We start from the raw sequence: 13,033 nt of genomic DNA, 5'->3' as shown, positions 1-13,033 counted from the left end.
AGTTTTAGATTTTTCAATGAAAAAATATTTTTTGGCAGAATATATGTTAGTATTCGTGTTTAAATAATAATATTTGACTCCTCTCTGGGGCACAAAATGCAATCAAAGGGTAAAACGGTTTCATGGTATATTTGACATATCGTCTTCGTGAGGCCCTGTAAATGACCTCTTTGTGAGGAAGCAGTAATACTTTTTTTAATTTGGAGCCCTGAAATAGTGGCTGAATAAAAATGTTGCCAGTTTTGCTTTTTAGTATTTCCTCCAGTAAGAGTGTATTTTTTTCCATTTTAGGACATCTCAGTTCTTCTTCCATATATCCTGTTTGTCGTGCACCTTATCTGCTGGCTACTTCCTGCTCTGATGGAAAAGTTCGATTCTGGAGATGCAGGGTTGTCACTGAAGCTTCTTCCATGCCGCAATATGGCACAGACAGTGATGTTAAATATGTATGGGAAGAATGGCCATTATTGATTGAGGAAGGACTTCCTAGTAGTAGTGCTATTAATGTTCCAGGGAGGCCAACTGATGTCAGCTGTGCACACACAAACAGATTAGCAGTGGCATACAAGCAGGCAGCATCTAGAAATAGCTGTCTTTCTCAAGATTTTGTGATGCACGTTAGTATTTTTGAATGTGAGTCTACAGGGGGTTCTTCTTGGATTTTAGAACAGACACTTAAATTAGATGAGCTAGGCACCATGTTGGACTCTGGTGTTAGTGTTGATAGCAATTTAGTGGCAGATAACCAACAAGATACATCTCTGTCTCATGGTGGAAGTATTATACCCAACACTAAGCACTTGGTACACTTGGATTGGATGTCTAGGGAAGATGGTTCACATATTCTGACAGTGGGAATTGGATCAAAACTTTATATGTTTGGTCAGGTGTCTGGGAAGGGGCAGGAACAAAATGGTAACGAGATTGCTGCAGTCTCCCACAGTGGCAGTCCTAAGGCTGCGACTCTTTCTGGGTTTGTTTTGCTGCGTTGTGTTGACTTGGTTTCATCTGTGGAGGGGTCACCTCCTTTTCCTGTATCCTTGTCTTGGGTGCGTGATGGCATTCTGGTAGTTGGAATGGATTGTGAAATGCATGTTTATTCCCAGTGGCAATCTCCTTCTAAGCAGGAATTAGTTAGTACAGATTCCTGCAGTGGAAGTATGCCATGCCTAACTAGCTTAATGAAACAAAGCCAGTCAGCTGCCTCAGGTCTGCATCCACCAAAGAGAACTTTGACCAGATCTATGACCAGCCTTGCACAGAAACTTAGTGGGAAAAGGTCTGCCTCTGATCTGTCCATGGAAATGGAGGATTCTGGTCTATTTGAAGCAGCTCATACATTATCTCCAACTTTACCTCAGTACCATCCATATCAACTGTTGGAACTCATGGATCTCGGTAAAGTACGCAGAGCAAAAGCCATTCTGTCCCACTTGGTGAAGTGCATTGCTGGAGAAGTTGTTGCTATAAATGAGTCTGAGCCTAACCATGACAGGAGGCTCAGATCTCTGACGATCAGTGCCAGTGGAAGCACTGCAAGAGATCCCAAAATGTTCAGTAAAACAGAGACTACAGACTATATAGAAATAGACTCTGTTCCACCATTGCCTCTGTATGCTCTGCTTGCTGCGGATGATGATTCATCTTTTTCCTGTTCAGAGAAGTCTAATAATCAGCATAGTCAAAATAAACAGGATATGCCCAATGACAGTTACGAAAATCTCTTCCAAAATAATGTTATAAGTACAGATGACCTTGTCACATTTGAGGCAGATGAAGACAGTTCAAAAGTCATTGATCTTTCTCAATACAGCCCAACTTACTTTGGACCAGAACATGCTCAGGTTCTTTCTCGTCACTTGCTTCATTCAAGCCTGCCAGGTCTGACTAGGATGGAGCAAATGTCACTGATGGCCTTGGCAGATACAATTGCTACTACCAGTACTGACATTGGAGAAAGCAGGGACAGAAGTCAGGGTAAGCTGTCTCTTCCAAGTTAAATGTACTACTGTGCTTCACAGCCATTCCAGGGTTTTTTTTCTGTTGTGGAATATTTTTGTGGCTTGTAAGATGATGATGCACCTTCATTTCATTGTGTAATTGTTTCAAGACCTATTTCTTGGATAAAAGTAAAATTTTCTTTTGCCACTTGGTAATGCCACTGTGAATCTATCAGTCCACATACTATAATTATTTTTAATTCACTTTTGAAGAGACAGGAATGACAAATATTTGTTGTACTGTGTAGACAAATTGAGGAAGAATTTGATTTGGATTTTTTAATATATAACTTCTTCTGTCTCTTGCATTAAACAGAATAAATAACTTCAGAAGTTTTTATATTTGAAATTTTCTTCTTTCTCTTCTCTTGAAGGGAAGAATTATGGACTAAGCTATCATTTACAAATTCAAAGTATTAGTAGTCACAAATTTATATTTCTTCTATTAAGACCTACAATACTTACTTGGATTAATTGCTGTAAAATGTGTGTAAAAATATTTATTTCCAGGTGGAGAAACTCTTGATGAGTGTGGTTTAAAATTTTTATTGGCTGTCCGGCGTCACACCTTCCTAACAACTGCGCTTCCTCCTGTGCATCGAGCCCAGCTGCTTCACCAAGGTAACCGATGTCTTTTCTTAGATGAGTTGGGTTTTAGTGATGTAGCTGCCCCTGTGAATGGTGTGCTGTTGATGTGCCTCTGCAGAATCAGTAATTTAATTCATTCATTTAATTCATATTTTCAAGAAATATTGTCTAATATGAATGAGTGCTAGAGCAGAAAATGTCTTGTTTTGGTTGAGGTAAAGGTCTCAGAACTGATTTTTTTCAAACAAGTTTTTAGTTGGTAGGGGAGAATTTCTGTTTTCCCAAATGAAATACCCCAAATTTTCCAAATGAAATTCTACTACCATGTTGTTCCAATAACCTTCTGCAGGAATAATGTAATAGACAATTGCACCTCTTTATGTATGGGTTTGGTATATATTTGGAAAAAAAAAATTACTACTCACACTTTAAATAATTCTATATACTTACTGTAATTATACAATAAACTATTTCATATAGAGAAGGTTTTTTTAGTAAAATTTAACTAGTTCCATCCTGATATTGCAGATGACAGAACGAGATGGATTTGGTAAGTGATAATCAGATGTAAAGGACTGGCTATGATTACTCCTTTAGCCATCAAGACAGTTGTGATAGCATTTTCAGTTGCATGGCTTGTCTCCCCTCAGCTGAATCAGAGGCTGCAATTTGCCACAAGTGCCAGGGCAGAGTATTGCAGAGTTAACTTTCTGTTGGACTAATTTTAGTTGAGATACTTCTGTTTATGGTGAGCTCAGAAATGGGTGAGAGTGGGAAGGGCCTCCAGGGCAAATGTGGAAGTGGCTTTCTACAGAAAAGCACCTGGCCCTCACTAGAGTTGCAGTTATCCTTAGCCAGCTATGTTGTTGTTTAGCAATTGCTTCCTTCCTCATAAGATTTTTTTATTTCAAGTTTTCTTTTGTATCTCTATCATCAAAGGTGTTTTTGCTCTGATTATCTGAAACTTGTGCATTTTCTAATCCAAGTCAAAATAGTGAACCTGTCTTTCAAAATTTTGAAAAATGTAATCAGTGTACTGCACTTTGTGTCATGGCTAATCTTAGTGCCCCTTAGTATCCATTTGTTTGAACTTCATAGAGAAACTCTGTTCTTCACAAACTTACCTAAGGAGTTTGCAGATGAAAAATTGTTTCCAGTTGTATCATTTTTCTGCAATATTTGAAATGCAGTCCTAACAAATACCCTTAAATTTCTGTTGCCTCGCCAGCAATGCACTTAAAAATTCACAACAAGCAGTTTGACCTACTTTCCTTCCCCCGTTCCCATCCCTTTATCTTCAGGTTCTGGATTATTTTATTAATGAATATCTTCTGAATTTTCTTTTTCCTTTCTTTTCTTTTCTTTTTGACTGTTCATTGTACAGGTTTATCTACGAGTCACTTTGCCTGGGCATTCCATTCCGTAGCAGAGGAGGAGCTCCTGAGTATGCTCCCTGCAGTGCAGAAGGGCGATCCAACCTGGTCTGAGCTCAGAGCTATGGGTGTGGGATGGTGGGTTCGAAACATCCACAGCCTGCGGAGATGCATAGAAAAGGTAAACAGAGCATTCCAAAAATACCCCACAAAACCCTTCCAAACAGCTGTTCTCCAGTGTTTACCCTCTGTCTCGACTGTTTTTTATGGCCTGGAAAGGCTCGGGAGGGCCTTGGGCAGCCCGCGCTCCAAAGGACGAGAAGAGGCTTCAGGTTTTTTCTCGGTCTTCAGTGTTTATTAGTTTTTTATCTAAAAGATTTTCTCTCGGCCCGACAGAGGTCTGCACAGCAAGCCAGTCATGAGCACACTGAGAGCCCCCGGGGCGGTCACTTATCTTTATACTCAAAACTACATATACAATATTTACCCATTTTCCCCAATACCTTTTACTCTTATTGACCAGTGCACTTTTAGTAAGAACCAATCCCAAAGTGCCACCATCACCACAGAAGATGGAGGCCAAGAAGAAGAAGAAGAAGGACAAGACACGCCCCAATTCCTCCATCTTACTTCTCTAGACCCCCCTGTACAGAAATCCTAAACCCTGTGTTTCACACTCTAATCCCTTCACCATTCACCCCAGTGAAATCCTCCCATCCTCATACAGGTGTTGTCTCCCGTGTAGGATCAAAATCCAGCCACCAGACACTTCTGGCAACATTCCAGGACTCCCGAGCCCCCCAAGGGTGGTCTCGGTGACTCGGCACATCAGTCCTGAGGTGCTGAGATCCCACATCTCCCCCTTCTGTTTGCACTAAAAAGACCTCTTTTGCTACCTGACTCATGGCACGTCTTAAACATGCAAAGATGCATGGGACAACAAGTATAAGGACCAAGAGAATTATTAAGATATAGAATCCTATCTTTAAAATTCCTCTCCAAATGGGAGAGATGTCAAAGAATTCTGACTTCGCTTTTGTGTGAAATCATTGTTTTGTTTTTCATTCAAGACCCTAAAGGAAAAATTCCCCCAAGTCCTTAGTTTCTTTTTATTTCTCTTCTGAGTCATTTTTTGCAGTCTGAGTCTCGACTTCTGTCTGAGTACTCGTCTCTTTGTTTCTCGGATCAGCGTTTTCGTGTTCTCGCGTTTGAAATGGCTTCACGTGTCGCGCCGACACCCACTTCAGACCTCGATCTGTGGAAACACAAGCGAAACCCTTGCCCCAAGTGATTAGTTTGAAAGGACCCTCTATTTGTCCTGTCTCTGGGTTTCTGATCAAAACTAAAGGATTTTCCCTTAGCTTTGCCTGTGTGCTGTTTAGAAAATGCCTCACGATTGGTGGATTAGGTTCTGAGGATGAATTGTTTAGGAAATGCAACACATACAACGCCTTATTTAATTTCATGTGAGGTGTTGCCTCTGGTTCACCCCTTCTTTGCCTGTCCAGAAGGGATTTCAGGGTGTGATGTGTTCTTTCAATGATTGCCTGACCTGTGGGCGAATGTGAAATAACAAACGTATGTTTGACACCCCATCTTTTCAGGAATGTGTCAAGCACCCTGCCTGTATACGTTGGACCATTGTCTGTTTTTATCTCCTGAGGCACACCTAATGATACGAATGCTTGCAGAAAATGTCGACAAGCATGGTCTGCTGTTTCCCCTGCATGTGCTGAAGCAAAGACTGCACCTGAGAATGTATCTACAGAAACATGAACATTTTTGAGCCTCCCAAAGGATGGATACTTCGTGACATCAGCCTGCCATAACTGAAGACTTTGCAGTCCCCGCGGATTGATTGCTCCAGTAGAAGAAGGTGGCTGCACAAGCTGACAGTCTGGACAAGCACTAATGATCTCCCTCGCCTGACTCGTTGTGAGACGAAAGGACTCCATCAGTGCTTGTGCATTCTGATGAAAGAACACATGACTTAATCTTGCCTGCTCAAAAATGTCCAGTAGTGTTTGTGAAATGGGCACTGTCAACCTGTCCGCTCGAGCATTCCCTTCCGCTACAAACCCCGGAAGTGTAGTGTGCGCTCTAATGTGTGTGATAAAATATTCTCTTTCCCTGCTCTCTAGCAGTGTTTTCAAGCTCGTCAGATATGAGTGTAAAACCTCATTACTGACTTCTTTCAAGAGCGAACCCTCCAATCTCTTGATCACACCCGCAACATATGCGGAATCTGTCACCAGATTGAGAGGCTGTTTGAACAACTGAAATGCTCGGACAACGGCTGCCAACTCCACAATTTGTGGAGAGCCCTGAACCATCCTCACGTCTGATTCCCAGTCCCCTGCTGCTGAGTTTCTCCACATGATCACTGACTTGTGTGTCTTCCCTGAGCCATCTGTGAACACTGTGATCCCGTCCAAAGGTTCTTCACTTATTCTTGGTTTTGCTCTGTAACATATTTGTGATTGCAGTATTCTATGTTGTGGAAAATGGACTGTGCAAGTTCCTGGGAACGCTAACAACGCGATTAATAAGTCTTTCGATTGTTGCATTGTCCAATTGAAATAGTCTCGCTTCAGAGGTGATCTGATGACTGAGAATTCTCTTCCTGCCATTGTCAGCAACCTTGTTCTCGCCTTTATGATGATTTGTGCTGCCATCTCTAAATCTGTGAGAATTGTTTTTGCGGGCCTGTGTGGTAGGAAAATCCACTCTATGATTATCAAAGAGTCCTTTTGTGATTCATCTCATTGGAAGATCAAACCATGGAACTGTGTCTTCTTCGCCAGCACTGCCAACTGAAAAGGCAACGTTGGAACAAATCGATGTGCCTGCCTTTTCTGTATCGTGTCTGCGACTTTCTCCAACTCCTTTTTCGCTTCTGGCATGAGCGTCCTGGGAGACCGAATGTCTGTGTCTCCTCTCAAAAGATCAAGCAACGCTGGAATGTCGCTGTTTGTGATTCCCAAAACTGGCCTCATCCAGTTGATTTCTCCCAAAAGCTGTTGTAAATCATGCAAATTGCTGATCTTAGTGCTGATCTCCATTTTTTGAGGTTTTATTGTTTTCTCTGAAATTTTCCACCCTAGATATTTCCAAGGCGCAACCTCCTGAATCTTCGAAATGCTGATTTCCAGACCTGCCTTTTGCACCTCTGCAATCACACAGTCACGAGCTTCTCGCAGCTCCTGTTGTGTTGATGCTGCAATGAGCAAATCATCCATGTAATGAATGATTTTCACCTTCGGAAATTTCTTCTGCGCTGGTGCCAAAGCTTGTGCCACGTACCATTGACAGATCGTCGGAGAATTTTTCAGACCTTGTGGAAGAACGACCCAATGGTACCGCTGCAGAGGCGTTTCCTTGTTGATTCTCGGAACTGAAAAGGCAAATCTCGGAGCATCATCCGGATGGAGTGGAATACTGAAAAAGCAGTCCTTGAGGTCAATGACCACAAGCGGCCATTCTCTGGGAATCATTGAGACAGATGGAAGTCCCAGCTGAAGTGTTCCCTTGTCTTCTATGACTTTGTTGATCTTCCTGAGATCATGTAACAACCTCCATTTGCCTGATAGCTTTTTCTTGATGACAAACACTGGAGAGTTCCAAGGGCTGTCTGTTGGCTTGATGTGTCCCTTCTGCAATTGTTCTTGGACCAGGTCTTTCAAAGCACTCAACTTTTTCTGCTCAAGGGGCCACTGATCCACCCAAACTGGATCATCGGTTTTCCATGCCAGCTTCAATGTGGCGAGTGCCGCAGTGACCCCTATTAAAAATCCACTTCGATCTTCGCGCCCCATTGTGCCAAAAGGTCCCAACCCCAGACTGTGATCGGCTTTTGGACGACAAAAGGACGAATGATCGCCGTCCTGTCTCCTGGTCCCGTGACAACGACGGAATTCTCACTTTGCAGACACAGAGATGCTCCCCCTATGCCTGAGAGAGAACCCAACGGCGCGACCAAGCTCCAACTGCGTGGCCAAAAGATGTACGATATTACCGTTACATCCGCCCCTGTGTAGAGCATACCTCTGATTGCTATTGTCCTGTCCCCACATGTCAATTGGCATGTGAGCGTGGGTCGATCTCGACCTATGTGCTTTACCCATGTTGTGTGTACTTCAACATGTTCCTTCATAGGGAAACCTTCTTTGTTGAAGATTGACATGACCTCTCCAACTGCGTGTGGCGGCAAGGCAAAAGCTCTCGCAACCACAGTGTTTTCTGGTACAGTCAATGGTGGACGAAGTGCTCTTGCCAACACTGTCAACTCTGTATTTTTGTCTGCTGAGACAACCGTTGGATAAACAATGAGTCCAAGGATACTGCATTTATCTTGCCCAACTACCAAGAAATCTTGTTTTTTGTATGAATCCCCGCGGATACCCGTTGTTATCTCCGCATGACTTTCATCTAGAAAGCATACTGGTTTTGAAGCTGCCAGTGCACACTGTGCCCCTGGTGGGAGGAGGTCTGGGTTGCTATGGAACCGACTGAGGGTTTTGCTGAGGGCATCTGCTTGTCGCTCACTGATGATTGCCCTGTCTGCTCTTGTGACACCGCCAGTACTTGTGTCTGAGCGTGCTGGCGATTTACGGCCGCGCTCCTTTTCCCGTTTCGCGGATACGGTAACGGATTTCTTTCCACGTCTGTCTGGGAATAACATTCTTTCACAGAGTGTCTTCCTTTCCCGCACCATGCACAAATTGGCCTTTCCGCTTTCTGTGCTGGCGTTGGTGTATGTGTTCGTGGACAATTCTTTCTCATGTGCCCAAACTCCCCACATTTGTAGCACTGTCCTCCTGGGGGATTGCTCTTTTTCTGCGTCGTTGCAAGAACTTTGTTGTTGTTTCGTCCTGTTGATGGAGTATTTTTTCTAGCATCTTTTCTAATGTCTTGTCCTCTGATTGCCTTTCTGAGTGTCCCTTTATCTGTTGTTCCCATTCCTCTCTTAATTCGTTCTTCACAATCGCTACAACATGCTGAGGTGTCCCCACCTTGCTGCATGCCTCCACCATCTCTGCCAAGGATGGCCGTCCTGGCATGGCGCTAATGACCCGTTGACAATCCGGGTTGGCATTGCCAAAAGCCAAGCTCTCCAAGAGAGGCCTCTTCGCTTCTTCAGTCGTCACCTGTCGATCCACGGCTTGCGTGAGTCGATCGATGAACGACATGAATGGCTCTGTGGGACCTTGCCTGATGCAAGAGAACGGAACATCCGGAGCTCCTGTTGGTGTAATTTGCATGATTGCCATTCGTGCTGCTCCCTTGATGTCGCTTAACAGTCTTCGTGGAAGCCGCACTGCTTGTTCCCCTGGGTTGTCATCTGGAAGATCTCCTGCTAACTGCCCTTCTGTGAGGTTCGCGTTTGGCCCACCTTGATATCTGTTCCGCAACTCTGAAAGATACTGTCTCCACCTTTTTTCCCAGACGAGACTCTGTGTGTCAGTGAGAATCATTGCCACAATACTTCGAATATCACATGGCGTGAGGTCATACGTGGTGAATGTCCCTCTTAGTAGTTGTTTGAAGTATTGTGAGTTCAGCCCAAAAGTTTGAGCCGCCTTCCCTAACTCTTTGAGTGTCTCATGACCCATCCTTTCCCATCTTGGATGCTGTCCCTGGGCAAACAGGATTCCCTTTGTACGAGGGAAGGCACCACTCTGCCCTGGGTGTGTTTTCTCAGCAGCTGCTGTGACAAAGCTCTCCCTCTCCAAGCCCTACAGGATTCCTGCTCCTGTCTGCTGCAGGAATCAGTGGTGCAAGGCAGGATTTAAACCTGGTCAGAGCCCAGCTGAGCAGCAAGTGACAGAGCTCCTGCAGCCCCCACACCCCTGCCAGGAATAAACCAATTCAAAATAGAAAATTCCAGCAGCAAGGGAAGAACAGTTGGTTATTAATGCTGGAGAGGCCATGGCACAGAGGAACCAGAGAGCTCCACAGGGAATGTCTGACCCACAGGCAATGGGAAAAGCACTCAGCTCCAAAAGGCAGGGAAATCCTCCAGCCTGGGAGAGCAGTCCCCAAATGCTGTGCCAGGCCCTGTCAGGAGCATCCCACTGACACCCTGTGCCCCCTGCACACCCCAGGGCTCCCTGTGCTGCACTGGGGCTTTGGCAGAAGCTGTGAGGTGGAGACAGGGAATTTCACCTGAAAAACACAAAGGAACCCACAAAACACCTGGATGCTGCAATACAGGGGGGAATGACAGGAGGGGAGATGCACCCAGAGAGTTGCCAGCAGGACAGAACAGGATGAAGGCCAGAACAAAACATGTGGAGAACAACAGCACAAATGGGCTGCTAGAAGCCAGCCCAACATTCCTGGGAAGAGGGGTTTTTTCCACTCCAACAATTTTCTTTTCTAGATGGGGCCTGTACCAGGCAGCGCAGCCAAGGGATGTGGAGAAAGGGCTTTGTGCCACCCTCCTCCCACAGCCCTGCGCTCATAGTATTTGCAGAGGATGTTCTCTGGGAGCACCTTCTCCAGCTCACTGGTGGGGAAGGAACTCATGCAGCTGCCTTCCATGCAGCTCAGCTCTGATTTCCGAGAGCCAAAAACTGCCTCCTGAGCATATTTAATTAGGCACTCCTTGCAGAACAAGTGACCATCTGCACACTGAGTCAGCTCCTCGAAGGCAAACTCCCCGTAGCAGCAGCGGCACTCGATCATCTGCCCGTCCTTCTGATACTGCTCCTCGTTCATCTGCAGAGCCAGAAGGAAGTCTGCATGCTCTGCCATCTCTTTGACGTTCTGCTCATAGAACTCCTGCTCCAGCAGCACTGGGGGGAGAAGGGACAGCCTGTCATAGCTCCTCCAGTGCCTTCTCTTGTTCTCCAGGAAGAACATGTGCTTCTCAATCTTCACATGCCCTTGCTCAAATTTGAAGTCTTTATAGGAATATTGATTCATTTCTTTCCTCCTTTTTCGTTTCCCGCTGGTTTCAGGAGACAGCTCCTGCCACTTTTTGATAGCATCTGAAAAGGCCTTTCATGTGATTGCATAGTGCCCCTTGAGCTCATGCAGGGCCCACTTGATGTCCTGGCTGCTCAGCATTTTGAAGTCTGCCATGAGGAGATCAGCTGCCTGGATAAAGCACCGCTGGTCAAGGGGGGCGAGTTTGGAAAAGTCAAAGTAGTCCACTTTAGGCACCTTTGTCTCATCTTGGCTGGCAAGCAGGCTGCTGTTTTTTGCGGACTCTCTTGGCCGTTTTTTTTTTTTTTTTTCTGTTTTTTTTCTTCTGGCTTCTCTCCTCAGGAGTTATCAGTGCTCTCCTGGGAATTCGTCCAAGACCGGAGCTGCCCTCTCGGCTCTTCAGCTCTTCAGGGCTGACCCCCCCCCCCCGTCTGGTGGGGAGTAGCCCACGCAGTGGACGCCGCTCAGGGATGCCCCTCAGGGATGCCACTTGTCTCTGTCTCGGCTGTTTTTTATGGCCTGGAAAGGCTCGGGAGGGCCTTGGGCAGCCCGCACTCCAAAGGACGAGAAGAGGCTTCAGGTTTTTTCTCGGTCTTCAGTGTTTATTAGTTTTTTATCTAAAAGATTTTCTCTCGGTCCGACAGAGGTCTGCACAGCAAGCCAGTCATGAGCACACTGCGCGCCCCCGGGGCGGTCACTTATCTTTATACTCAAAACTACGTATACAATATTTACCTATTTTCCCCAATACCTTTTACCCTTATTGACCAGTGCACTTTTAGTAAGAACCAATCCCAAAGTGCCACCATCACCACAGAAGATGGAGGCCAAGAAGAAGAAGAAGAAGGACAAGACACGCCCCAATTCCTCCATCTTACTTCTCTAGACCCCCCTGTACAGAAATCCTAAACCCTGTGTTTCACAGTCTACTTAACTTATCCCTTCACCATTCACCCCAGTGAAATCCCCCCATCCTCATACAGGTGTCGTCTCCTGTGTAGGATCAAAGTCCAGCCACCAGACACTTCTGGCAACATTCCAGGACCTCCGAGCCCCCCAAGGGTGGTCTCGGTGACTCGGCACATCAGTCCTGAGGTGCTGAGATCCCACAACCTTCTATTTATGTAGTTTTAAGTTGTTAGATAATGAACTTTTTCTGAGTGTTCCATGCTGTAATTTTTTGTATCTAAGCTGCTCTGTATGAATATGAGCCTCTATATTTAACTAATTTTTTTAGTACTTTAGACTTCAAATTCCATTGTGGAGTACAGTTTTTGCTCTTAGATACTTCATCTTAAAAGTAATATTGTACAGTGCTTATTGTGGATGCTCAAGATACAGATGGAGCATATAGTTGTTTTTTATAGCAAAACTGAGAAGCAAGTCGTGGGAAAAGGTTCTTCTTAGAAACCTATCAGATGTGGGTACAACTTAGATATTATATGTTCATCTCTCTTGCAAATTGATTATTTTACATGATAAAACAAACCTTATGTTTTTTTGTTTTGGCTTGGTGATTTTTTTTGTTCGTTTGAGGGTTTTGTTGAGTTTTTTATATTAAATATTTTAATAATCACAGGTGTGCTCATGAGCCTAATTTCATTATCACTTGCTTTAAGCTCTTGGAAAAGCCAAGTGCGTTGAGCTAGAAAATGACATGCACAAGATTCTTTGACTACAAAGCACGAAGTGGTAAAATGCATATCTCTACTTTTACTTTCAAATCTTCAGTAATTAATCGTTACTTTATGAAACTGCCTTGCATTAAAAAAATCATTACTTTACTGCCTTAAAAAAAATCCAGATATTATGGGCCTGAGTTTAAGATTATCTTACATGGCACTTGGACTATTCTTGCTGCCACTTACCCTTTTTCCTTTCCACCTTCCAAAAGCAATCATTGGTCCCAGCCTGTTTTTCAAAACTCCGTCTTGCAACTAGTAAATTAATAATAATAACTAGTAAATTAATTTTGCTGTGATGGAAGAAACTGATTTCAGATACAGGGATTCCCATTTGATCTGCAAAAAAGCTTCTTGAACTGGAAGAGCATGGGCTAAGTGATACCAAACAGATTGTTGTATCTTCACACGTTCTTACATTGGACTCATAGTGACAGTAGGGATCCTGTATTAAAGAGAA

The 13,033-nt window shown here is 44.3% G+C and overlaps 1 protein-coding gene across 9 annotated transcripts in view; it reads left to right on the top strand.

Annotated features, from left to right (window-relative positions):
• Positions 1-13,033, top strand: part of DMXL1 (Dmx like 1) — an 85,281-nt gene that overhangs the window by 36,688 nt on the left and 35,560 nt on the right. For all 9 annotated transcript variants that reach the window (XM_063180153.1, XM_063180148.1, XM_063180152.1 and 6 more), the window contains 3 exons: positions 292-1,977; positions 2,511-2,621; positions 3,973-4,142. In XM_063180153.1, the coding sequence (XP_063036223.1) occupies positions 292-1,977; positions 2,511-2,621; positions 3,973-4,142 (1,967 nt within the window). The remainder of the gene's footprint in view (positions 1-291; positions 1,978-2,510; positions 2,622-3,972; positions 4,143-13,033) is intronic.

The sequence above is a fragment of the Melospiza melodia genome, chromosome Z (genome assembly GCF_035770615.1).
Source record: "Melospiza melodia melodia isolate bMelMel2 chromosome Z, bMelMel2.pri, whole genome shotgun sequence".
Taxonomy (NCBI): Eukaryota; Metazoa; Chordata; class Aves; order Passeriformes; family Passerellidae; genus Melospiza; species Melospiza melodia.
Note: the sequence above shows the minus strand (reverse complement) of the source record. Positions and strands in the feature narration are given on the sequence as shown.